Source organism: Panthera leo, chromosome E2, assembly GCF_018350215.1.
Source record: "Panthera leo isolate Ple1 chromosome E2, P.leo_Ple1_pat1.1, whole genome shotgun sequence".
Classification (NCBI taxonomy): domain Eukaryota; kingdom Metazoa; phylum Chordata; class Mammalia; order Carnivora; family Felidae; genus Panthera; species Panthera leo.
The window spans coordinates 10,321,929-10,348,936 of NC_056693.1; the positions used below are offsets into that span (position 1 = coordinate 10,321,929).

At 46.5% G+C, this 27,008-nt stretch overlaps 1 protein-coding gene across 2 annotated transcripts in view; it reads right to left on the reverse strand.

Annotated features, from left to right (window-relative positions):
- Window positions 1-27,008, reverse strand: part of ARHGAP35 (Rho GTPase activating protein 35) — a 120,750-nt gene that overhangs the window by 49,560 nt on the left and 44,182 nt on the right. The window contains exons 2-4 of one of the 2 annotated variants that reach the window (XR_006197390.1): window positions 22,479-26,355; window positions 21,324-21,604; window positions 10,688-10,771 (exon numbers count right to left, since the gene is read on the reverse strand). Coding sequence is in view for 1 of the 2 variants with exons in the window: in XM_042920497.1 (XP_042776431.1) it covers window positions 10,627-10,771; window positions 22,479-26,162 (3,829 nt within the window). In the remaining variant the exon portion in view is untranslated. Of the gene's footprint in view, window positions 1-10,626; window positions 10,772-21,323; window positions 21,605-22,478; window positions 26,356-27,008 lie in introns of those variants that run through there. The other variant, XM_042920497.1, reaches the window with a different exon arrangement.

Sequence of the window (27,008 nt, forward strand, 5' to 3'; positions counted from 1 at the left end):
GAGAACATTACAAACAAGAATGCATCCAGTTCTCAAAAACTCTCTGTGAAAGACCTACTATTTTTATTCCCAACTTGTGAAGGAACAGAAAAATAGGGCTTAGCCGGTTCAAGCTGAAGGCCAGCTACTACCTGCAAAAGCCAGGATGCCAGGGGGGACGCCGAAGCTTAGGGCCTCACCACTGGACTATCTGAATGGGAAAGGGGTTTATGTTATAAACACAGAAGTTGCGTTAGGCCCTCAAACTTTTTTCTTTTTTGTGACACCTTTTTATTGAGTCCAGGCCAGCTGTCTTCTAAAAGGCAACACGTTCTGGATTTATCTGATTGTTTCTTCGTGGTAAGATTCAGATTAAATAGTTTTAGCAAAGGAGATATATGCTTGGTTGAACCACTAGTAGGGGCACCCGGTCTGGTCACTCTGTGAAGGTGGTGACCCCCAGATCTCTTCATCTCCTTGGTGCCGGGTGACATTTTGAGACCACGGAACTATCAAGTTCCTTCAGAACTGTTCTCCAGCGATTTTTTTGTTTTTAGTTTTTAAAAATTAACTATCGAAGCATAATGGATACATGATGAACTCTATCCATTTGAAGTATACATAACATTTGATAGTTTCGAATAGAAGAGTTCCATCATCCCCCAATTGTTGCCATGCCCCCTTGCCATCAATCCTCTTGACACTCCTGGCTCCCAGGCAACCACTGATCTGCCCGCTGTCACGAGAGATCAGTTTGTATTTTACAGAGCTTTATAGAAATGGAATCAGAATTTGTCGTCCTTCGTGTCTGGCCTGAATCTCTCTCAGCATATAATGCTTTTGAGATTCCCCCATACTGCTACGTGTGGCTAGAATCTCTCCTTTTGGCCCCTGCGTAGTATTCCAGGGGTGGAAGGACTAATTTGTTTATTCACCTGTTGATGGACACTGGGTGGTTTCCGGTTTGGGGCTCTCATGAACAAAGCTGCTAGAAACAGTTAAGTACAGGTCTTTGTGTGAGTATGTTTTCATTTCTCTCGGGCAAATACCTAGGAGTAGAATGGTAAGTGTGCATTTAGCTTTCAATAAACTGCCAAAGAGTTTTCCAAAGGGAGTCTACCCTTTTACATTCCCATCAGCATTGTGTGAGGGTTCTAACTGCTCCACAGCCTCACTTGGTCCTGTCGCTCATTTCATTCCCCAGTGATTTTAAAATCCAATAATGTTCCTTGCCTGAATTAATTATGCATTTGTGTGCTTATGTCTCTGGACATCATGGGGGGGGGGAGGGGGACTCGAGTTCAACACAGTTCCTAGCATAGTAGGTGCTTCATTAATATAAACAGTCAGTAAGTATCTGTTGAATGAATGAAATCTGCAGACTTTGCCCCCAACCTCAACGAGAAGACAGTAAGCTAAGCATTTTAGACCCTACTAACAACTTATCAGGAAGTTTCTATCTTTCTATAACTACTTGGTGCTGTATCCTGCATTCTCCCACTGAACCGGAGAGGAGAGGTCAAGGCTGACCGGATTCTGCTGTCCACCGAGGAGCAGCGCCCCAGAAGGCAAATAAGGAAGCCCCTCTTGCATGACACAGCCTGCTAAGGGCAGGCACTAAAACCCCAGGGCTCTGTGTGTGGCTCAGCCGCAGGCCCCGCAAGAGAGGGCTTTGAAGATACACGGGAGTTTCAGCTGCACTACTGTGTCCAGGTAGGTGCTGCCCTGAAAGGCAGAGCCCCGTTCCTGTCACCAGGTGAGAGTCCTTCCGAGACAGGAGTGGAAGAGACCGTGAAGGCTGCCACCTTCTCTCCGGCCAGGCTAACCCTGCACTTTATGGACACTGGGTCCTCCCTATGCTTGATACAAGATGTTGACCCTTCCCAAGGGCCAGCTTCCCGCCACATCTGGGTTCTTGGAGTAACAAAACAATCTCTTGTGCGCTGAGGTCACGCATGCCAAGTGCCCAGGACAATGCCCGGGTCATAGCGGGCACTCCATAAATGTGTCAGGAATAGAAAATGGGGAGAGTTCATGTGATGGCAGACCATCTTTGGCGTTATTATTTTAAACAGCTGCCAGGCTTCCCTGACCACAGGGACTTTTTCATTCCACAGGGACAGACTGAAATTAAGATGCGCTAACAAAACCATGGCCTACCAGTTATTTATACGGTGGGGTCTGAATGCATAATAATTCAAGATGTACGAGAGGGGCCCTCTGCCCAAATGAAACCGCCTCTCCCTGGGAACAATTTCTCTTCTCAGCCCTCTGCGGCACTTGCCAGAGGTGCCAGGAATTCGCCACCTCTTAGTAATTGAGCAAAGCAATTAAGAAAAAGATTATTAGATGGGAAACCATTTTCGCTATTGTCACCCTGCCCCCTCCCACTGCCAAAAGAAAAAGGTTAAAGATCACAGACAGAGGGAGCAAGGGGGTCTGGTCTCACACGTTACATCATTCAGAGAAGTCATTCCTAGAGAATGCGGTCTTCAGCGAGGCCACAGGCCTGGGGAATACGTGCCGCAGAGCCCAGATGAGCACGGCACGAAGCACTCGGCCTCCAGGAGACTAGACCTTCAGGCCGGGGAGCAGTGACACTTGGAAGCTCCCTCGGGGGGTTTCTATGCTGCAGGACATGGATGTTTCCCCCAGTTGTGGGAAGAGAACCTTGACCCAAAACTGGCCCGGAGACCTGGGATTTAAAACCTTAGTTTTACGACCACAGTGAGGTGTAAAGACAGCATACTTCTCCTGAGACATTATTCTCAGGACTGTGGGTAGGCTCTCAAAGTAAGTCCCCACCCTGACTCCAGCGAGATAAACTCTAGACAGGGCTGAATATTCCTACTCCCTGCCACGTACCAGAGAGCTCAGGTTGGCTTGGCCAATGTTCTCTCCTCACTCGGCACCACACTGCTATAGAAGGGGAGCAGGGGCTCCACTGCCCTGACGATTTTCCACGTGGAGGAAAACTGGGGGGGAAGTGTTCTAGCCAGAAATACAAAGGCAGTCCAAATGGCAGCGGTGGCCCCAGAGCAGCTGCAGTAGCGACGTGCCCCCTCCCGGCCTGATCAGGTAACCACGAGCTGCCGTCCTATTAGCACAGCAAGCACAGAGGCTGTCTCTGAGGCTGGGCTGGGCTAAAACCATCTGCAAATCAATCTGAAAGCTGTTCTACCTACGGGCCACTTCTTGAACACGTTCCACTTTTGTTTATTTTTAATGTTTATTTATTGTCGAGAGACAGAGAGAGAGCACGAGCATGGGAGGGGCAGAGAGAGGGAGACACAGAACCCGAAGCAGGCTCCAGACTCTGAGCTGTCAGCACAGAGCCCGACGCGGGACTCGAACCCACAAACCACGAGATCATGACCTGAGCTGAAGTCAGACGTTCAACTGACTCAGCCACCCAGACACCCCAAACACATTCCAGTTTTTCAGGAAATATGAAACGAGGGTGAGTGAACTGGTCGGAAAGCTCAGGAAAAAAAAAGGTGCAAGCCAGAAGCAATCTCCAGCTCCCACAGAGTCCTGGTAACACACAGCAGGAGCAGCAAATTGTGAGGCGAGAAGGCAGCGATCCTTGCCTTACGCTCTGTGTCAAGGAGGGCTCGGCAGTTTACTCACAGACTCTGAGGGGGAAACACAGCAGCCACAGGAACCTGCCGTGGGCCACCCCTGGAATACGGAGCTGCTTGCCAACGAAGCCTCTCTTCACACACTCCCCGAGACCCCAGCCCCCACCCTGCCCCCAACTCTTGCCACCCTCTCTTCTCAGGTCCGAGATTAAAATGCAAGTTAGCTGGCTTGGAGATGGAATTAAAAAGACGATGCCCAAGGTGTATGCAGTGTTAAATTAAAACAAAAAATAAGCTGCAGAAGAGCGCACGCACGATCTCGTGTTGTGAAACATTTGGGTGGGGGGAGTATTAGCAGAAAACATAACCCATCTATTAATGCAGATTGCTTCTGGAGATGAGACTATAAGGGACTTTCACTCTCTGTTCTAGATCTGTATTTATAATAAATTTTTTTTTTTTTTTTTTTTTACTGTGAGCAAATTTGTTACTTTTGTAATTAGGAAAAATATTAAGGTGATGGGACAGTTCACGTTGTCCCAATTCCTAACGGTCATGCCACCACTTCCCCACTGCTGGCTGTGCCAGACCCTGGCCGTGAGGTGGCAGGTGGGGAGCAACCAGGGTCCTGAGGCATGCAAGGAGAGGGGCTTCCTTCTGGGTTTCTCACTGGATCTTTCTTTCTCACTTTGGTGGGCAGGAGTGTGAACTCCCAAGCACGGCCTCTGAAAGCGATGGTGCGGTATTTTATGTGCCAGGACAAGCCAAGTGCCAACGTGTCTGAGACAGACACAAAGACAGGGACACGACACCTTTGGACTTCGAGCTGCATCGGGCAGACCTGGCAGACAAGTTTCATGTGGAGTATCGTCTCCAATCAGCTAGACGTGACTGCCTGAAACCGGGGTCATACGACGATTTCCACCATGAGCAGTAGAGGGAGCGATGGGATGGACGGGTGGGGTGGCAGCAGAGGCTCTCCTAAGCGCAAGTTCAGGATAAGTCAGACCTGGGCACACACACACTCCGTGATTCATTCAATCATTCAACAAAATCTCATCAGTCCCAGGCCTCTGCCGAGACAGGAGCCGCAATGATGAGGCAGCCGTGGGTGGTGTCAGAAGGGGGCTGAGGATGATGGAGAGGTACAGACAGACAGCACACCACACGAGGGGACGTTCTACAAGACAACTGTCTAGACTTTAAAAAAAAAAAAAAAAAGGTCATCATTCAGAACAAAACAAAATAAAAGGCAAAGAGAACTGTTCTGGACTGAAAGGTGCAAAGGAAGCAATAGCCAAATGCGCTGTGAACACGGCTTGGATCCTAGAACAAAATCCTAGCTAGAAGAGAGTTTAAAGTCAACTGAAGAAATTTAAACATGGAATGCATGTGAAATACTACTGAATTAATGCTATTATTCCTAAAAGTGATCACGTTAACGCAGTTACAGAGAGACTCTTTAAGCTTAGGGATACAAGCTGAGATTTTTTAGAAGTGAAGGGATGTGTGGCACCTGCAGCTTATTCTCAAATGATTTAACAATAAAATGAGGAGAAGAAAGGGCAAACGGGGCACAATATTGAGTGAATCATCATACTACTCTTTTAACTCTTCCATGGGTTTTACTGTATTCAATTTAAAAGCTGGAGAAAGGGGTGCTGGGTGGCTCAGTCGGTTAAGCATCTGACTGTTGATTTGGCTCAGGTCATGATCCCAGGGTCATGGGATCAAGCCCCGTGTCAGAATCCAGCCTGAGTTTCTCTCTCTCCCTCTCTCTCTCTCTCTCTCTCTCTCTCCCCCTTTGCCCCTCTTCCCTGCTCATGCTCTCTTTCTCTTAAAAAAAAGGGGGGAAAAAGCTGGAGAGCAAAGAAAAGTCACAGATGTTTACATTTATGGTACAGTCTGACAGGCAATAGGAAGAAGAACCAAATGTACTACTGGTGAGGCGAAGGCGACAACTGGCACATACTGAGCACTTGCCTGGGCCACGCGCCACACTCGGCGCCTCCGTGCAAGTCTGCCGGCACCTTCGCGGCAGCCCGAGCGGCAGGTCCTGTCATCACCCTCAGTTTCCAGATGGGCGTAAGGCGGAACGATTCTAAACCGGGCCTAACTGCAGATCTGAAGCTCTGTATCACTAGCCCAAAACGTCTGTCCCAGCGAATCTGGTTCTTCACGTGCGTCAGGAGAAAATGCTGCATGAGCCCCCAAACAGGGGAATAGTTAAATAATCTATTTTACTGGAACGTCGTGCGGCAACTGAACGTTGTATTTCTGAGGGAGATCCTCTCTGCTTGCTTGATGGGATGCTACCCAGCTCGTGCATACTTAGTAAAACTACTTAGTAAAACTACTTAGATCTTCACACTAAAAAAAAAAGCCCTATCTTCACAGACTCACAAAACAATGTCTGATTTAAAAAGCAGTGATTCTCAGGGCACCTGGGTGGCTCAGTTGGTTGAGAGTCCGACTTTGGCTCAGGTCGTGATCTCATGGCTCCTGAGTTCGAGCCCCGCGTCAGGCTCTGTACTGACAGCTGGGACCCTGGAGTCTGCTTTGGATTCTGGGTCTCCCCCTCTCTCTGCACCTCCCCCTCTAGAACTTGGTCTCTCTCCCCAAAATAAACAAACCTTGAAAAAAAATTTTTTTTTCAAGTGATTCTCAGGGCACCTGGGTGACTCAGTTAGTTGAGCATCTGACTTCGGCTCAGGTTGTGATCTCATGGTTCGTGAGTTCGAGTCCCACATCAGGCTCTGTGCTGACGGCTCAGAGCCTGGAGCCTGCTTCGGATTCTGTGTCTCCTTCTCTCTCTGCCCCTCTCCTGTTCGCACTGTCTCTCTTTCTCTCTCTCTCTCTCAAAACCTGAATAAACATTAAAAAAATTTAAAAAAATAAAAATAAAAAGCAGAGATTCTCAAAAAATGGTCGTTCAACCCACCTCTTGGTTACTGAATTCTTTCCTTGCAGGAAAATAGGAGTAGGTAAGCTGGTAAAGTCAGGGCTCTTTTGCCTCATCTAAGTTATGCTAAAAAAATTTTTGAGAACTATCATACCACATATTATGTAGATATGTAAATATAATATTTATATGTAAATATAATGTGCATTATGTAATTATGTAAAAATAAAAATCGACACACACATACAGAGAAATAAGACTATCAGGAACTATATCAGACTATTAACAGTGGTTTCACGAAGTGGAAGATCAACGACTCTTTAAATCCTTTTTCACAGTTTTTGGCTTTTGTTGAATTTCTACAATGAACATGCTTTAATTTTACTAAGAGGAAAAAAATCCTTCCAGGGAAAAGAACACACAACCCACCCCCCCCCCCCCCGCAAACACACATGCTAAATTAAATTCACAGATTCCATGTTTAACTTTTTTCCCTGAAATTCTATAAAAGTACAAACCAATGCCAAAGAGGGGATGTAATCAAACTTTAAAAGGACAAAGAAAACAAAGAAGAAAACAATGGAATTAAGGTATTCCAGCCTGAAGACCACTCATTTAATCAACAGTAATGTATGTTGTGTACCACGCTCTCAGAAGACAAGGAGAGCAGAGAATCCTGTTCCCAGGAAGTGAAAACATGCTTGAGAACTACCGGGGAGGTTGCATCCAAGGGCTACTGGGGGTGGGGCAGTCTTGAAGAATGAGGACAAGTTCCAGAGGCAAGGAGGAATGTGGGATACATTTCAAACCACATGAAGAACCCATGCAAAGCAGCGAAATACAAAGAAATCCTGCTTGTATTCTTGCAAAAGTAATTTTTTAAAGTTTATTTATTTTGAGAGAGGAACAGTGTAAGCAGGGGAGGGGCAGAGAGAGAGAGAGAGAGAGAGAGAGAGAGAGAGAGAGAGAGAGAGAGAGAATCCCAAGCAGGCTCCACACTACCAGTGCAGAGCCCGATGTGAGGCTCAAACTCACGAAACCTTGAGATTATGACCTGAGTCGAAACCAAGAGCCGGACGCTCAACCAACTGAGCCACCCACCTTGTAAAACAAGTTAAAAATTAATGCCTGTAGTAGCATAAAACAGAAAGCAGAGGACAGAAAAGGAAGAAAGAAGAGAGAGAGGGAAAGAGGAAGACGGGGGGCAGGAAGGCGGGCAGACAACCATAACAGCACCACGCATGGGAGGAGGCAAGACTGCTGAGGCCGGCACCTGGCAGGCAATGAGGCAGTAAAAAGAGGTTTTTAGTAGAGGAACCGTCATATAATCAAGACGAGGGGGGTGATGGTGGGGAAGCAAAAATGAAACAGAGAGGATAGAGCCGAGAGATGAGGAAGTAGAAGTGACAGACTTGGGAACTGATCGGAGGTGATCCTGAAGCTCCAAGCCTTTTGGTGACAGGGCGGACAGTGGCACAGTCTAAGAGAACTTTAAGAAAAGCAGCAGCTTGGCAGTGGCTGGTGGTAAAGCCTCATACCCAAAAGGATTCATAAATCCAAGGGCAAGGAGAGGTATAATTTTGTCATCGGATATCGAAAAGTGGGGGCACCTGGGTGGCTCGGTTGGTCAGGTGTCCGACTCGTGGTTTCAGCTCACATCATGATCTCGCGGTTCGTGGGTTCGAGCCCCGTGTCGGGCTCGGCACTGGCAGCGCGGAGCCTGCTTGGGATCCTCTCTCTCTCCCTCTCTCTCTGCCCCTCCCCTGCTCATGCTCGCTCTCTCTCTTTCTCAAAATAAAGAAACTTGAATTGCAAAAAGAAAAGCGAATCAGTCTAAGAGCGAGAGAAGCAAGGTGCGGGAGGGGTTGGTCAAGACCACTGCTGTGCCCAGTTAGGGCGCACGTGGGCGACACTGAGGCACCCTGTTCTACCACAGGCGAGCCACTTGAGGAGGCCGTTCACAAAAGGCTCCCCCTACAAAGGGAAGGCTCCCCCTGACAGGAGAATGCCGACTGATCAACGCTGAAGGAACCAGGGAGTCAAACGATGGGGAGAGAGTGGCTCTGCAGTGGAGAAGCTCGGCCCACACCGCCACCCTAACCAAGGGGTCCAAGTGAACGTTACCGGCGATGGGTCAAACTGACATCACGTGTCACATGGTGCGATGCACCGACAAGGACACGGCATCGCTTCCCTGCTGTTTCTGCCCAAGGTGCAAATAGGAACTTAATCGTGAGGAAAACACCCAAAAAACAAACAAACAAAAAACCCCCAAAAACGCCAAACTGAGGAGGAACGTCCTACAAAATAACTAATCTGTAGTTCAAACTATTGAGGCCATGAAAAACAGACTAAAAACTGTTCTAGATTGAAAGAGCCTCGAGACTCGACGACTAAACCTAACATGTGGTCCAGGATTAGCTCCCGGGCCCAAAATATTTTTGTGTTTTGCCATAAAGGACATTAATGGGACAACTAATGAAATGAAAACAGAGGACAGGTTAGCGTTGGGTCAATGTTTACGTCCTAATTTTGATAACCGCACGGCGGTTACGTAAGAGAATGTTTTTAGGAATTACCCACTGAGGTAGTTAGAAGTAAAGCTGCATCAGATCTGCAAACTTTCAAATATTTCAGACAGTTATCTATATAGAAAGCATGGTGTGGGGGAAAGTGCTAAAACACTAACACTGAAGGAACCTGGGAATTTTTGTAACTTCCGATTTGTTTAAACTTGTAATTTTTCCAATAAATCGAAAATACTTTGAAAATAAAGGTAAGGAGAAAGCAACCTTCCCCTCCCCCAGAATGACACAGGGTATCTTTCTGAAGTGCCAGGTCAACATGTAAAGGCCTCAATCACCTGAATTGGACCTTTGTGCAGTTTTTCCCCTTGCACAAGGGAGAGGTGCCAGAAAGAAACTGATCTGTAAGACCCGTGTCAAAAAGATGGACACTGACAAAAGTGTCCCCATTCTGGGGACAGAACGGACTGAACAAAGCTGCAGATCCGCTGTTAGATTAGGCAAAGTGTTCACCGTGATTCAACCCTGGTGTGTTGCAGAGAAAACCCCGGAAATAACCACGAAGTCTGCTTTAGCAGGCTTCGACTTGAAACCTATTTTCCCTGATTTGGCACATCCTACGTAAATATTAACACCGTCACGCAGCTTACTTGGATGCTGCTGAAATTCTCTGCAGCACCCACGGGCTGTGCACACCATACAATACTTAACATCATTGCAGGGAACACCGGGATCAGAGCACAGAGGGAGGCTCTAATCCCTACTTTGGTTTCAAATTGTTTAAGCCCATATTCTCGAGCTCAACTACTAATGCTAATGCCCAAGAACTGACCTAACCATGCACCCGCTTAGACTACCTTCTCCTCAAAGCTCATCCATCAGCTCTGAGAGCATCCAGGAGAAAACCAAACCAAGGGACACAATGGCAAAAGGGAGGCCAAAGAGACACGTTACGAGAACACTTAACGAACAAATAAATGTTTTCAATACAGACGCAAATTTGTCACTTCGAGAACGATGCAGAAAACATTAAGACAGTTGTTCCTCGCAGTAACGCCAAGTTGTCAGTGGAGGTGAAATACAGCTGCCTGACCAGAAGATATCCAAGGACCTTAGCTGGGCTTTTTTTACCCCAGGGCAAAAATTCTATCAATGATGAATCCCAGGCGCCTGATCAAAGGCCAAGGTCTGCAACAGTCACGACTACTCCTTCGTTTTATTAAGCCAAAGTTTATTACCATTTGTGCCCAGGACAGGGCTGCGGACACAACGGTAACACGCCCCTTTCCCCGCCCTCCAGCGGCTGACAGATCTTCGAGGCCACAGACAAACAGGGTGGGTGCTCTGACAGGGAGCTGAGGGAGCACAGAGAAAGCACCTAACCAGCCACAGCTGCAGGCCTGAAAACACGCTGCCTGGTGCACGGAAAGGTCTCACGGATCCCGTACAACAGCCGCAAAACTACACGCAGATGGAGACCCATAAGTCTGACAGCTGTCCAGACTGCTCAGCTCCTTCTCAGAAAGCATCTCACACTTAAGGAGAGCTGATCCCAGAGTCTCCAGATGGCTCAGCTCGCCAGAAAGTAGCCCGTAGACAGTGAAAGCCACGATCAGCTCTGAGGTAACAACACTCTTACCTGTGGCTTCAATGTACTCAATACATCTCTCAATAAACACAGGGATGGGCTTCTCTGGAGTCACGACAGTTGTCAAGGGCACCCCAAAATAGTTACTCTCCCAGGTTGCCTTTGTGATGGACGGCCGGGGTTTGGGCTTTGGTTTCTGCACAGGAAAGAGAAAAGAAAGCATAAAACAAAAACAAAGTGAATATCAACATGCAACTTAAACATCAGCTAAAGCTTCCAGAAGGGAATTCACAGTGGTGTGGAAACTGCTGGGAAGACTCCAAGCAGGATAGAGATCCATTTGCTCATCTCACTAATTTTGTATTTTCCAGCCTCCAAATATCACACAAGATGCCAGCCAGTTGACACACAGTCACACCCTGAGTGTGAGACTGCATTATCAACACAAAGGTGTTTAGAAGAAGCAGGCCATGTTGAGTTAATGACAACGAGATGGCTATCCACATCCTTTATCAGGGGTGCCCTGGAGTAAACAGGAAGTTTTCCAAACATCCCACATGGATAATGAATGTCATACACTCAAGACGGCTAAAATCTTTAAAAAGATAAAAGATGGAATGGAGAATGAGTAATTTCCTCTTTCCAGAAAAGAAATAGAGCATGTGTTCTGCTACGGCTGGAAGCTCCAAATGAGAATTCCCTTCCATACATTAGCCCGGGGTTAAGTCTCAACGGCTTCCGAATCAGGAAAGGGTAAAACCGACTGAGCAAACATGACAAAGAAGGTAATACTTTGTCTCTTCTTTCCCAGCAGCCCCCTTCCTCCGGAGCAGGAGCAGCGGCAGCGGCAACCACTTGAGAGCTCACCGTGTACCAAGCCAGGTCCCAAATATTACTTCTTTTAAACCTCACGACATTCCGTTGAATCAAGGAAAAATGTCCCACGTGCCTAAGTCACACAACTAGTAAGTCACAGTGCTGGGATTCAAACCCTGGAGGGTCTGTCTCCAAAGCTCAGGCTCATAGACCTCTCTGAGATATTCTGCTCCAAAATTATTCAATCCTTTTATTTTGAAGCTCACATGAGGAAAAAATGCTCTGAACAAACGGTAAATTTCCTAAAAGTGACAAAAACGCACCTGAAATTCTGGACTTTTGTTAAAATATCTACTAAGGAAAAGGGTCACCAAACAGGAGCAAGGCAAATGGACCCAGGTGTAGCTCCGGCAATTCGGTTTCACGTCCAAGTTAACGAGATGAAATTAGAGGGCAGATTTATTACAAATACACGCAACCTATAAACTTGAAAGTATTTAGGGATCTTTGCATAAAATCCACTGGAGGGGACAACTAACTAGCCAGGGTCAACCGTTCGCATTCCTCATCCCGCCCGTCTTCGTTCCTTCTGGTACCTCTATTTATATGGGAACAAATCGCTTCCTGTTTAGTCTGAGATTCTCAGAGGACTTCCTGTGCAAACAAGCACCAAAGAAAAAGAACAACTGAGAAGAAAACGTACACGAAAGGAGGCACAAGCCCATCTCTAAGCCGGTTGACATTACCCGCAACGACCACCAAAAGGCAAAGACAATCCACTCTACACAGAGCCTGCTAACTGGGTCAGTCTGGAAGGCTGTACCGCCATGCGAATGGATCTTGGCGTTCCAGAGAAGAACCACAAAGCCTCCACGAGGCTCACCCCTGCCCCTGTCCCACTCCTCATCAACGCAGCCACACCGCCTCTCAGGTTGCAGGGAGTGGCCACTGTTCCTTCCCCTTCCAGACTGCCTGCCAGAGGCAAACAGGCTCGGACCTAGATTTTTTACCAAAGAAATAAGGAAAAGCAAATGAGTGATTTATGATGTATCTTCACACGAGATAATTTAACCAATCTAGACTCTCTCCCTGACATCTTCTATTTATATGAAGTATAACATAAAGAATTTAAGATCTGAAATCTTAGCAGACCTGGGTCTGAATCCCGACAGACAAGTCCTGAGACTCTGGGTAAGTGACTTATTAGCATCTCAGGGACAGGGCCTCCTCACAAGGTGGTCTTGAGGGTGAAATGTGGGCGACCTGGCTCAGTGCCTAGCCTCACAGTAGCCATCCAGTAATTCGAGGAAAGAGAGGGGTGAGTGCTTCTGTTGTCACACATCGTGGCAACCGGATAACCATGAGTCAAGCGATGCTCTCCCTTAAAAATGCCATACAGTTTAAATTATTAGCTACAGATTCTGAATATGCAAGGAAGACCATCTGGATTTCAGCGACATTCTTTTTATCAATCTCAGTCTTGCAGAATTTCCCTGTCAAAACTGACAACAGTATTGTTCTTCAATAAAACTGATGCTTCCAAATAAATTGTTAAGGAATAAAAAATGGAACTTTTTTTCTAATCACCATAAGGCCTTCTTTTTCTTAAATTAAGTTTACTTTTATTTTTATATTTTCATTTATTTTGAGAGAGAGAGAACAAGCAGGGGAGGGGCAGAGACAGAGAGAGAGAGAGAGAGAGAGAGAGAGAGACAGAGAGACAGAGAGACACAGACAGACAAAATCCCAAGCAGGCTTTGCACTGTCAGCGCAGAGCCGATGTGGGGCTCGAACTCACAAACCATGAGATCATGACCTGAGCTGAAACTGAGAGTCGGACGCTTAACCAACTGAGACACCCAGACGCCCCTACCAAGCCTTCTAACCACAGTTCTAGTAAACGATCAATTTTAATCTTATACTTCCTTCCTCCACCTTCTCAATACCAGAACAAGATGATGAGGTGTGTTCTAACAATCTAAGTTAACTAGAAACTTTACCATCTATCAACTGAATACTACGTACTGGGCCGTTGCTTAAGTTCCTTAGATGTATGATTTCATTCCAGACTCACAACAGCTCCGAGGGTGTGGGGTTAATAACTCCATTTTACAGATGAAGCGGAGTCGTAGAAAAATTCAGTTACTTGCCCAAGTCAGTTTTGACTACAAAACTTGCTCTCTTATGGAAACCAATTTGACAGTAAATTTCATATATTAAAAAATAAAAAAAAATAAAAATAAAAAAAAAACTTGCTCTCTTAACCACTATGGTTCACGGCCCTTCCCTGAAAGGGCCTGGGAGAGGCAGAATGAATAAATGGATAGCTGAATAAATGATTAAGGGTACACCGACAATCTGAGAGTTTCTAAGGTAATAGAGGCCCACTCACATAAAATACCAGGGATCTTTAAGCTGGAAAAGGAAGGAATGGAGCATGATGACAGCTATTTCATACAGCTATAGGACTATCTCTTGGAAAGAGATTATTTTATATGATTCCAAAGGGTTATGTTGAAAGAGATAAGAAGAGAACACAGGCAATTTTGGCCTTAAATATAAAGAGAAATTTGAAAAACAAAATCGCCAGGTTTTTAAAAAGGAAGGGACTGCTCTGTATAAATATTCCAAGCACAGGCTGCAAACTACATACCTCTGCCACACCATTGTCGAGGAGATTCTGCCATTCGATGGAGGACTAAATTGGATACTGCCCTTATGCCTCTCGTCCCAAAGAATCCAAGACCCGAGTTCAGTGCTTCAACTTACAAAATGCAGAAATGGAGAGTAAGCTTTAACAACAGGATCAACTCCCGTTACTAAACGACATGGACTCTCCCTCTCAGATTTAAACAAACCCTGGTTTACAGAATGTCAAAACACCTCCTAGAAGTAAGTGAAGGCTCTGTAGGGTGTCACAAAATTAGGACGGGGATTCTTGCACAACGAATTCCAAACCTTTCTAGTAAGGAAATCGGACTTTGTGGTACACACTAAGAGGTGGGCCAGATTGCCGGTATGACAAACACCACATCAGGCACCTGAAGGGTTACTGGGCACATGTCAGATGGAAACGCCACTCTTGTGAGTGGCCTGCCAGCTGTCTCAGTCCCCGGTCAGACGTGGGTCGCTCATTATGGAGTCCCTGGGGCCCTCCAAGCAGCAGGCTCTTGGAGAGGAGAAAGTAACACCATCCCAACATCAATCTTCTTTCAAGGGCACTCACAGAGCAGGCTGAATTGAAAAAAAGCATCTAGCCGGAGGAGACCAAGCCCTGAGAATAATCTACACATCTGTGCCTCTAAGTTTAGAGTCTTATTGGGTCAAAAATGGAAACCAGTGATTAATCTGGAGTGGCCATGTGCAGGCCACTGCTAGGTACTTTGCACAATTACCTGAAACCTTACAACCATCTTCAGGGTAAGGGTTATTAGCACCATTTTACAGGTGAGAAATCAAGCTCTGAGAGAGTCACACCCAGCACTGAGAGAGCCAGGCTCCAGAGGCTAGTGATCTATAAACACCAAAGCCCCTTTTGCCCCTACGTGAACTCTATGATGAAATGCCATGACAAAAACCAAGGACCGGGTCAGTTGGAACCACCTTCGTCTTGTGCTTTTGGATGGATCTATTTTTTGAACGAGCAACACAGTGCATTGTTCTTTACTTCAGTTTCCTTAAAAACAGGCCCGATTCTTAGTCTTGATAATACCCAGGTGGCAAAGGAAACAAAGAAACGAACCAATAGTTTCTGCCAGGACGGCACTGCGAAGAGACGGTGGTTGGAATTTCCCACTGGCCCCTTGGCTTTCGAAACAAGAAAAGAGCATAAAGGGAAACTCCCAACTCTGGTGGAGTAGGAAGACATCTGTAAGCCCACGGGGGTCCCTCTGGAGTCCACGGGGACAAGAAAAAGGTTCGAATGCCATGCGAAGAATGAGAAGCGACTGACAGAAGGGCCCTTTCTATCAGGCTGCAAGATGAGTGGGTTCCAGGGCCTGATATGCAGTAGGCGCTCCATAAATTTCCTGAACAAAAACAGTTTCCAATAGTGCACAGGGCCAATATTTCTTTATATTTTTTCGAGTTTAGCTGAGATGAGGACTATCTCTGTATGTACAGAAGTTTTTCTTCTCCTAAATTGTGCTCCTTTCCCGCGGATGGAGGAGGCGAGGCTCAGAAGGTCTTATACTGGCACTACCGTCCCAGACTCCCTTTTAAAAACCAGATGAGGTGGTGAATTCCCTATGTCACTGTGTGGCCACTGGATAAAGGACAGTCATTTATGTACACATGTGACTGTTACCCTACTTAACTCAGTAAGGATCTTAGCATTTTTGTTTTTTAACGAATCATGCCCAAGGTCACAGAGCAAACTAGCAGCAGGGCTAATCCCAGGACCAAAGTCCTCTATCCCCCTCAACGAACTTACAATCTAACTGGTAAAAGAAAGATATATCCCTGGCAAGCAAAGCTGATCTAGACATCAGGCTCAGTAACAACTGAGCCACAAAGGAAAAGAGTCTCCCACGGCTCCCATGGAGAGCTCAGCCATTCCTTCTGGATAAAGAACATTCTATCTTCTGTGGGAATAGCAGGTACAGCTATTTAGCGATTTTGAGCTGACAACTTCAAATATTCTCTCCTGGTCTCTATAAAATACCTTTAATACATGTCAAGTTATTTAACCAGATTTTAAAGTCAGAACATATGATCACCACAGCTGTACCACCTAGCAGTCTTTTAAATGCTTGGTAACCTATCTAATGAAGGAAATAAAAAACAGAATGCAGGTTGCTGGATTCTCTCTTTTTTTTTTTTAAAGGAGGAATGCCATAGACAGAATGTATTCTGGGACAGGGATAGTGCCCTCTGAATGAGAACAGTTCTCCCTCCCAAGAGTGATATTAGCAAAGCCCTCGAGAGGCCCTCCCCTCTCGCCACGGTTTGCCAAGCAGTGTACTGGCTGACTCTGGATTAAGGGAAACTGGGAGGAGTCTTACAAAAACCAAAAGATTCCATACACAACGTGACTACAGGTTTCCCCCAAAGCACCTCTTGCATTCTGTATTCAACATTACAGCTTTCTGATGAGTAATGATTCGTTCTTATTTCCAACAGAGCTTCAAAAGAACCTTTTCAATTACGTTACTCACTCGTGCCCCAAATGTATTCTTGGTTAACTGGTGCTCCCTCTTCTGGCTCTGAAAAAAATCTAAGCCCAAGTTTAAGAGGAAACCTGAGGGTGGATCTGTTCTCACTGGCAAAGTCTGTTATGAAAGCACAAACGCTTATTAGACTTGGTCTCCTTCACGCTGCCAGTTAGTATTACAGCCAGGTCACCCACTGTCTTGGGGCATCTTTTTTAGGGTTGGGAAAGGAAGCAGCATAAAGTCTCTGCCTTCCTAGCATCCCTAATCCTCTCCCAGGATGGGAAAAGACATGTGCCATCCCTTCACAGGCCCCAAATCAAGCGAGACCACAGCCTGTTGCTCTAGAAAGGCATGAAGTCTGGCAAATCTGGGTCAGCCCCTGCTGCTGTCTCAGACTGAACGGCCAATGCAACAGCGGGCTAACTAGGAAGGAGGGTCCACTAGTCCCAGGAAAGTTTTTTTTTTTACAAACATCCTGCCTGATCCAACACTCACTGAATTCGGACTTCCCAGAGTTACAGGTCAGTTTATATCTGCTTGCCTCTTCTCAAATACTGGATAAAATGCATTCAGAAGACCTTTCTCTATGGAAGCAGAGGTGATTCTTGACTCCTGCTGAAATAATTTGGATCCTAAAAAGACATTTCAGTATCACTAGGTGGTGGATGAGAACAAGTTGATTCAGTGATGATCAGAGCAATTCTCTGCTCTTTGAAAACTAGATATGGGTTGCCCGTTGTCATTTTTTTTTTTTTTTTTTTAAGAACAGGTGTGCTATAAGCTAAGGCCCATAGTTAAAGATAGTCTATTTTTGTCACCAAAAACACACTACAGCAGTTCTTTGGGCTTAAAATAAACTGAGAAAACGCATGACACCAACTCAAAACAATTTCTCAAAGTTCCAGTCGCTATTTCAGTGTCCCCACGCCTTTTTTGTCCACTCAACTAGACTCTGAAGCCAGAAACAAATAGCACCAGGCCATTCTTAGGGGGTAGTGTAGGGAAATGGATTTTTTTTAGATAATAATCACAGTCCTTTGTCTGAAATGAACAGATTACTAGACTGATTGAGTGGTCCAAATGCGTGCCTGGCTATTGAAGATTACCATCTTTCTTGCGGGCTGGACTCTACCGACCCGTTGGAAGCGGAAGTCAGAAGAGCGGGTTCAAAAATCTCAGCTCCTCCATTTAGAAAACTACACCAACATGGGCGGCGGCAACGGGAAAAGGGCTGGTGCCGCACCTGGCGCACAGCACGCGTTCGGTACCTCCGGGGAAGGATGAAACCCCACGGTATTCGCAACCCTGCCATCCCCGGCCTGCTTCCCCTTCACTCTCCGCAGCAACCACTCTAGGTTTCTTCCACGTGTTGTTTTTTATTTTTTCTTTCTTTCCCCCAGCTCCAAGTTCCACGCTGTTTTCTCAAGAGCTCTCCCCAGAAAACCTCCACCCTCACTGCCTTTGTCCGCCTCACTCTGTAAGTCTCCATTTACACACTGTTGCCTTGGGGAGCTTTACCGGACCTTCGCTGAGGTTAAAACTCCTTGCCCTACAATCCCTTAGCACCCTGTAGCTCCTCTGTGGCAGTATTCAAAATACCTGTCAGCGCATATTTAAAATCCGCCCTCCCTCGACGGTAAGCTAGATAAGCACACCACCACGCGCAGCACCCTCAGCACAAAGCCAGGGGTACCACCGCTCACTAAGCGTCCGTGCGCTGAACTGGAGGTTTCCTTCCCAAAATGAATGAAGGAGCACATGCTTTGAAGCAAAAATCCTTCTCTTAAAAGATGCAATTCTTTCAGGAATCAGAAAATCCAAGGTCAAGTAGCCCCCCCCCCCTCTTTAAGGCTACGGTATTTATTTGGCCTCACAGCACATTGAGTAGGCCTAGCCTTTTCTGAAGCACACACTGAGAGTCTTTCCCGAGCAGGTTACAAAGAGCTCATATTTCATACCATTCAGCTTGTCTGTCAAAATGCAACATCCCTCCCTGGGGAGCTAGCTGTCCAATTCCCCAGCTGGTTTTTATTCACACTAGAAACTTTAACTCCGTTCTAGGCCTCACAAAATGAGAGCTGTGTCCACACAAAGCCCCAACAACCAGCCGATTCACTGAATCCAATGAAATAAGCCAATTCACTGGGGGGGGGGGACACAAACTGTCAAACTGGTTACTTGGTGCCTTATAGACCAAACAATGCGTGATTGAATTGGTTTGCTTTTTCAATAGGTTGTCTTGTCATGTGGTAGCTACAGTGAGTGAAAGATTTTCTTTATCATTCTGTTGTCTTTTTTTTTTTTTAAACACAAAGATAAGAGCACATCAGATAGAAGGGTGAATAGCCAATAATGTCTTGTCTTTAAATCCATGGTCAAACACACTAAATTCAGCAACTTGAGCTTGCCCAAAAGGCACATTTTGTGGACCAAGACTCCCAGCCTGTGGTTTCTTTTTTTGGGGTTTTTTTTTTTTTTTTTGGTTTTAAAATAAGACCCTGCCGGTCCTGATCTCGTCTTTGCAAACGCATGATACTGTGAGACAGAGACCATGTGCAACACCAACTCTTTACAGACAAAGCATCTATTCATGGGCCCCACTGAAGTGCAATCGTAGATTTTCAATTTCATTCAGCTGAGTGCGGAAGGCTCCCACTATGAGGGTGGGTTGCTAAATGGTTCAGCTGGGAAAAGGACCCAGAATGACAGTCGGCCTTACAGTCTTCACTTTCATTAACAGAAATGAAAGCGATTCCCTCACTCCAACTCCAATTTTACAGTAAAGAGCTAATCTAGCAAATCGGCCAAGGGAAGCCGAGCAATTTCTCTTTCTCCACATCACATCGGTACCCAGAGCACAGCTTTTTGTTGTTGTTGTTAGGGCTGTTGCTAGGGCAAGTGCTGAGAAAGCAGCCAAGTAACACACAGGGTTAAAACTTACACAAAAGGGAGGGACGAAGTTGGTCCCTCAAGCCCTCGGCTAGACCAGACCAGCACTCTCCTCTCCTTGAATACGACATGCACATTTTCACCTTCAAGCCGTTCCTCACCTCTGCCACTGCCACTTCTTCGGTTCTACCCACTCTTCAAGGTCTAGTTAAATAACACCGCGATACCTAACACCTGTCCGAGATGCAGTACGCCGAGTGTTTCACGTGCAAAACCTCATTCCGTTTCTCACCACCACATGAGGAAGGTGCCACTATGTTCTCCCTTTGTGCCGAAGGGATATGGCAGGTGAATCACGCGCCCCAAGTCCCAGTGAGGAAGCGGAGGAGTCGGGATTTGGCTTTAGGCCCTCGATCCCGAGCTCCTGATCACTACACACGCTACACTACCTTCACCGCCCCCAGCGGTGGGATTTCCACTCTGGCTCCACACAGCGCCCCCTGGGCACACCACCTATTTCCAGGAGTTGTGGAGGTCTCGCTGCCTCCACTGGGAGCCACGGTCTGGGCAAGAAGGATCCGTGCCATTTCCCCAGTGGTGTCTAACATTCTGGCACCCGGGAGGTACTAACTGTATCTTCCATGACCGACTGGCTCTCCCTGCACGTCAGATAAATACTGTATTGCCGTGTCACGCCAATAAAAATCAGAAGCCAGATCCCCCACGTAGGGGTTGGCTTGGCATTCTCTGTCCTATGGTATCTTGCTTTTCCAGTAAGACAAGTGTCAGTCTGCTTTCTTAAGGCAGCAATTTTAATAGGAGGTTTGCCCGAACGAACGGGGAAGAGAATGAAGGCTGATCTCTGGATTAGGGTGACAAAGCAACTACACTCATTTCAAAGCACCATTTTCCGAGGCAGGAAAAGACAGTTTCACCTTTTACTCACACTTTCCAAAGGATACTCCTGAACTGGCTTCTGGCACGCTATGGCTCTTGGGCCAGAGGTGTCATTTTTATTTGACTTGAAGAGGTGTGGCCCGCATAACTAAGACGGGAAGTTAATCACTTCTTGCATGCTGACCCAGCAACCCAGGGTAAGGAAGTTCTAGTTTAGGAAGGGCTCTTTAAAAACAGGGTCCCCGGCCGTCTTCGGCTGAGCCTAACGTGTGCGCTCTTTAAAGCACGGTCTGTTTGGGAATGTGTCTTAAAAGCATGATCTTCAACAAGTGTTAAAAATGTAGTTAGAAGTCAGAAGATCAGTTACAACTCAGTGTGCTATTATGCCACCTTCCTAATTCCCAGGTGTGCAAACACCCCCACAAATTAAGACTGCCAGCATTCAGATAAGCTATTCTGGTAACAGTCTTCATCAGGAGTGGAGGAGGAAGAGAAGAAAGTCAAAACGTTGAAAATGTTTGGATTCCAGGATCATTGAACAGGAGAGCTTGGAGGAAATACTGGGAGGCAGGTGAGGCTAACTTCAGACTTCATAAATACGAAAGGTTTTCAATGGGTCTGCCCATTACTAACCCTTGGAGGACAAAATACTGAAGGCAGATGAAGGAATCCAAGAGAAAAAACAAGGGGAAATCAAATAGGAGAATGCCTATGGTATTTATTAATGTTCAGTTCGGGGTGGGCCGGGGGCGGGGGGGGGGGGGGGCGGGGAGGACAGAACACACAACAATGCTGCCCTGCCCTTTCTAAAATTACACAGGTGAGGAAGTTCTGGAAACTCCAGCCAATGGTGACTGGGAACCACTGTGTATGCTATGAGGGAACACAAAGTGAAGGTGCGCTCCCTGTGAGGCCATGGAACCATGTTCCTCCACCTGCAAGGGCCCTCCTAACCAGTAAGAGCTGCAGAACTAGCCTCCAGGTGGTACTTACTTTACAACAGAATTGTCAACTCTAGATCCTTCTGATTTGGTACGTCTTGTAATAACATAAGTTTTTGGCATCCTTTCTTCCAAAGTTCCCTGAAATGTTTTCAGACAAGTGACTTTGTTCTCTGCTGCTTCACGGTAGGGAGAGGAGAAAAAGCTTTCAATGCAGAGAAATCCTCATTCTGTATGTCGCAAGGCTGGTCGTGGGCTAGCATATAACACGCTTTTATTGTCCTGTCTCACCAAGATGTCTTTCTCTGAAAAAACAGAGTGTTTCCCTCTGCTCTAAATGGGGGGAAAAAAAAGAAAAATCTGGGAAATACCTTTTCTGTCTCAAATCTTAAGCCCAAGGGGACAGGGCACCCTACTTTGTACACCACAATTCGAAACAAGATAAAGAGGATTCACCTGCTGCTGTTTCCTCTCCATCTGATGGCAGGCCTGACACTCATAACACACGCGGTTTACTTTCTTTCTCTTCTCCCCATCCTGCTTTGGTCCCTAAATAAAACCTGAAGCCGTCACAGCAACTCACTTAAATGATGCAGCTGGAGGGCACTCCAATCTCACAAATATGGGACAGGTTTATAACTCACAGTGGCAAGTTACTTCTTACTTTTCACTTACGTAAAGACCCTTCACTCATTCGCATATGCAAACAAAATAATCATCCAGTGTTTTCCTAATCTAAGATGCAGCAACCTTACGGGTCAGTGAGGGGAAAAAGGAGCTTTTAAGAGGCATATGGATGAAATGTTTGTCTAGCAGTCAGAGACTGAAGCATGCAACTTTAGATTCTGGTGTTCACATAAAGGAAGAGCAAGCATATCGTCACTGGCTTGGCTACCTGTCAGGACACCGACAATTTCTACACGATCTGCTCATTTTGGAAGTACCTAACTCTTGTTCTGGACAAAGACAACTCAAACTCAGGCTGTCTATCCAAGGTCCTTACTACTCCAGAGCTGCCAGCGGTAGCAATCTGAGACACTGCCTACTTTTTTACACCAAGTCAGAGAGTAAATGCACACACCGACCAATTTTTTTTAACCAGAATAAGCTGTCCTTGAAAAATCATCATCATCGTCATCATCAGTCAGCTCTCACCCAGACACTGTGCAAGCCACTCCTATGATTCATTCCTAAACTGATGTCTTACCTTAGTGTTCCTCCGTAGACTGCGAAGAATATTCCTCCTCCTTGGGTCTTCGTCTGTTTCATATGGAATGACGGCATTGTCCCCTTTATAACCTTGAGATGCCTGATCCTCCTCTTTTTTCCGAATGGGCCCTAGCTCATCATCGCTCCCCACACTGAAGCTGGTTCGATAACTAGCAAACCTCCCTAGCCGGCTGCATCTCGTCCTGTACAGCACGGGCTTGCTCACGATGGACACCTTGCGGCCTCGCTCTAGAGAGCTGGTGTCCATTTCACTGTCGGAACCGTTGCCACTGCCGTTGGACTGGGCTTTGTTGATATTCCGAATGGTGATGATTTTGCCTTGGGTGCTGTCATGGGGCACTGAATATATGTTTTCTTCTTCGTTCCTTGGCTTGACCACAGCATCCATGGGTTCAGCATAATCAGAAGGATCAAACCCATCCGGAGGTAGCCAGGTGCTAGAAGACACAGACTTCCTCTGCCCATCTCTATGGCCTTGGTCTAAATAAGACAGATCCCCCTTTGTGATCTCAAAATGGACAGGAGGCTTTGGTTTGACTGGTGGAGGTACTTTGTTGTTCAGTTTACTCTCAAAATTGCTCATGATGAACGACAGCCCATCATTTCCCTCCAGTTCCATAGAGAGCTTAGAATGGTCTTTGGACAGAGAGGGCAGTGACGTGTCTTCTCGAAACAAGCTGTAAGAAGGCGGCTCGATATCCTCTTCTGAATCCTGCAGGTTGGAGTTACAGAGTGGAGAGCCCGCTCGGGGGGAGTTAAACACCTCTTCCGTGGTGCTACAGGCCTCGGCAGCGTTATCGTACATATGAGTAGCCTCGATTATGTTCTTTTTATCCACCACATCCTTAAAAAATGGGTGGAAGATCTCAAGTTTGTGCTGGGGTTGGCTACAAGGGATGCTTGTGAACCTCCCGTCAATCTCTTGAGCAATCTCCTCCCCTTCGGTCAGCTGTTCCCGACTTAAGTCATTGTCCAGGACATCTACAGCGCCGTCAGTGAGTGCGACCAACTGAATGGGGATAATATCCTGCACTTCACAAAGAAAGGCACGTAACATAGCCAAGGAGGCCTTACGTTTGGCTGAATAAAAAACAATGTACCCATGGACCAACCGGCTTTTTCTGATGCTAAATGAGGAATGGTACGAAAGAACAGACAGCTCGATGCGCTTCTTGTGGAGTCCGATCGGTAGTTCAAGTAAAACAGAGTTGTTGCTTCCACAATGGGAAGACTTACAGGTCTGGGACTGAAGGACAGGATAGAGTATGTCATCTGCACTGAAAGGATCGCCACACATCAGACACATGACAATTCGCAGGTCAACGTCAGCCAGGTCTTTGATGCTAGCAGTAGAACTGACCAGGTTTAAGTTACGCTTGGAGTCCAGGAGTCCCTTCAAAACTTGACTGATCTGCTTTTCATTAATGTTGCGTCCATAACCGATGCCAGCAGAAGCAGGGTCGAGAAAGACACACTGAAGTTTGCTAGCAATCTGCTGACCTTGTTGTATTAGGCTATGCAGGGTCTCTCCACTGGTGTCTCCTCTCTTGTTAACTAAGATCAACGTCAGGGGAAGGTGGGCTAAATGGTTATCTCGCCTGCCAAGTGTGGACTCTCTACTCTTCTCTATACTCTCCACCACATAGGATAGAGATTCCTTTGAATTGTAAAGGCAGAGGCAGCCGTGGGGCTGAAATGTTGGCGTTTGGAAAGAGTTCACGGGAAGCCTGACATTCCCTTCTATCGGCCTCAGGGAAAGCTCATACATTTTACCATCTATCACATACTTATCATCATTTGTACAAAGAGCTCGAATCTCATTGGCCAACTCACGTGCGAGGCCATCTTTGCCTAAGATAACCAAGTTGATCCTATCGATGTTGGGGTCAGACAGTGAATTTTTCTGATTCCGGTCAGATGGTCGGATAAACCGAGAACTAATCAAGTGCTCGATCTTAGCATCCACACAAGCTGGGCAGCTAGGGCACGTTTCCTTGGTTGGGTGATACACAAAATGAATGTGCTTCAGGATAAGGGCATCACGCTCCGCTTGGAGCTTCTGTAATGCTTTAAATCGCTGTTCCTCCCCCAGAACATCCTGAATGACACCCATCTTCTCCTTGCTGGGCTTAGCATCCAGCTCCAGCTCATAAAACAACTCTGAATATTCCAAAAGCAGCTCCTGAAACTCTTCCTTTGCTCTGTCTATAATTTGCTTTTGGTGTTTGCCATAAATATCCATGTATACGGATTCTTCCAGCCACTGGTAGAAATCTTCGTTCATAATGAAACTACGGGCCTCTTCCCAAGGCTTTCCGGGAGTTATGAAGGGAGAGGTCTCCAGGTTTTCTTTAAATGCCCTTCTCATCTCAGCTCTTTTCCTCTCGTTCCGCAGCTTCTCTAAGTGGGCCTCGTACAGCTGCTCGGCAGGGACGGTATCCATCAAGTCAAAGGGAATCCGCTCGTTCTCCATGTTGTCAATGTGGCTGGTGGCGTCCCACGGTGTCTCTTCGAGCACGACAAACCACTTCAGGAATTCTGGCTTGGTCTCCAAGAGCTTTTTGGTTTTTATGCAGCTCAGGTGGTCTATCTCATCTAGACTGGGTATAAGAGCTTCAAAGGCTAACGGCAGGGCCGCGAGGTACAGCTTTCTCCTGCGCTCAATGTGCTCGTGCTTGAGGCGGTGGATGTGCTGGAGAAACAGCTTCTTGGCTTTCTGAGTACCTTCCAGGTAGACATAGTCCTGGTACTCAGGAGAGGCCTGCATCTTTCGGCTGACACTCGGCCAATTCTCGTTGTGGCTCTTCACAATGCGACTCACCAGCCACTCATACTTGTCTTTCGCTGTAGCTATCTGCTGACTCTGCTGCTTGAGAGCTTCAAAATAAGGAATGATTTTCGTCTTTCCCCGACTTTTATCAATGAGTTGCACTAAGGTGCTGAAAGCCAAGTCCACGTTTACGTTGGATCTTGCTGAGGTCTCCACAACCTGGAGGTTCTTTTTGCTTAAGGCAAAAGTATGTGCATCTCTAATGTACCGCTCAACGCCCTCATCACACTTAGTCAGGACCACCACTATGGGCTTTTTTGTTTTCGCAAGCTGATTGTAGAGGTTGGACACGAACTTGAGCTGGTCATCAAAGTTCCTATTCATGCCCCTGCTAACGTCAATACCAAGAAGAAAACCATCAATCAGCAGCTTTCCGTCCGGCATCTGTTTCTGCTCAAAGTCCTGCTCCAGCCCCAGCTGGTCAGTGCAAAAGTACATGAGTTTTTCAGCTGATGCGAGCTTGGTTGCAGCAGCTCTCTTGATATAGGGCTGCAGGGCCGTGCTTCGATGAGGTTGAAAAGTCTGATCATCGATGAACTCAGTCTGCTCCACGATGTGCATCTTACATTCCACACAATCCTCCAGGGAACGGCTAACTTCTCCCCAGTAGAGAAAGTGGTCATTATTGACCACTCGCCCGCCAAAGTCACTGGTGCTGAGGACAGAGGTATGGTCCAAGTGAAACTCATCAGCACTCGGGCGCACGAAGCGGTTGCACAGGCAAGACTTCCCAACGCCGCACTGGCCCTTCTCCTTCTCGGTCCCAGACAATCCCACCACACTGATGTTGTAGGTGGGAATGCGGACATCTTGCTTTCTTGCCATCATCATCGTCGACACATCCTGCCACAATCGGCCACTTCCAAGATCAGATTAGTGTTTTCCAGTGGACCTGATGGTTTCCCCACATTATCAGTGGGGGCCGGCTGCCCACGAGGTCAAAGTGTCAGGTCCCATAGTGTTTGTACACCAGCACGAGGTCAGTTTTCACCACTTCTCATCGCCAGGTAGTAAACATTTCTTCCTAGACGGGGGCGGGAGGAGAAAGAAAACCCATCAGCATCATAATTTTGGAACCTGATTTTAGTCGCTGAACTAGAGCAAAAATCAATTTTCTCGTTCAACAAATACTTAAACATTAAATGTGCCAGGCCTCACGCTGAGTGAAGATGTAAGAGGAAGACTGACATCTATGTGCTCTCAATACCTCTAACAGAGGAAGACATACAAGTAAGCAGTTGTGCTGAGTGTTAAAACAAGAGTTTGAGGGCTTCTTGGAAACACGGCTGATACCAGGGTTAGAGCAGAGTTAGTACAAGAAGAGCCTGGAACATCCTATTGTGCAGGAAAGGAAGTGCTTGAAAAAATGACAGGGCACCTCACAGACACAGGAGCCCACTTGAAGGGGATCCCACTGGTCAAATCTGAAACAATTTGAGCACCAAAATAATTAAAGACAGTAATGGATTATAACCCACTGCCAAAAACAGAAACCTGAGTTCATACTACTGGATCAGACAAGAATCATCCCTTGATACCCCATCTAGGGGGAAGATTTTGATGAGAATCAGGATATCTGCACAGACCTGAGGTGCCTCCTGATATGCTACTTATCAGCTGCAGAGGGAAGAGGTACCAAAAACCACTAATTATACAGTAAAGAAACTGGCTTAACAC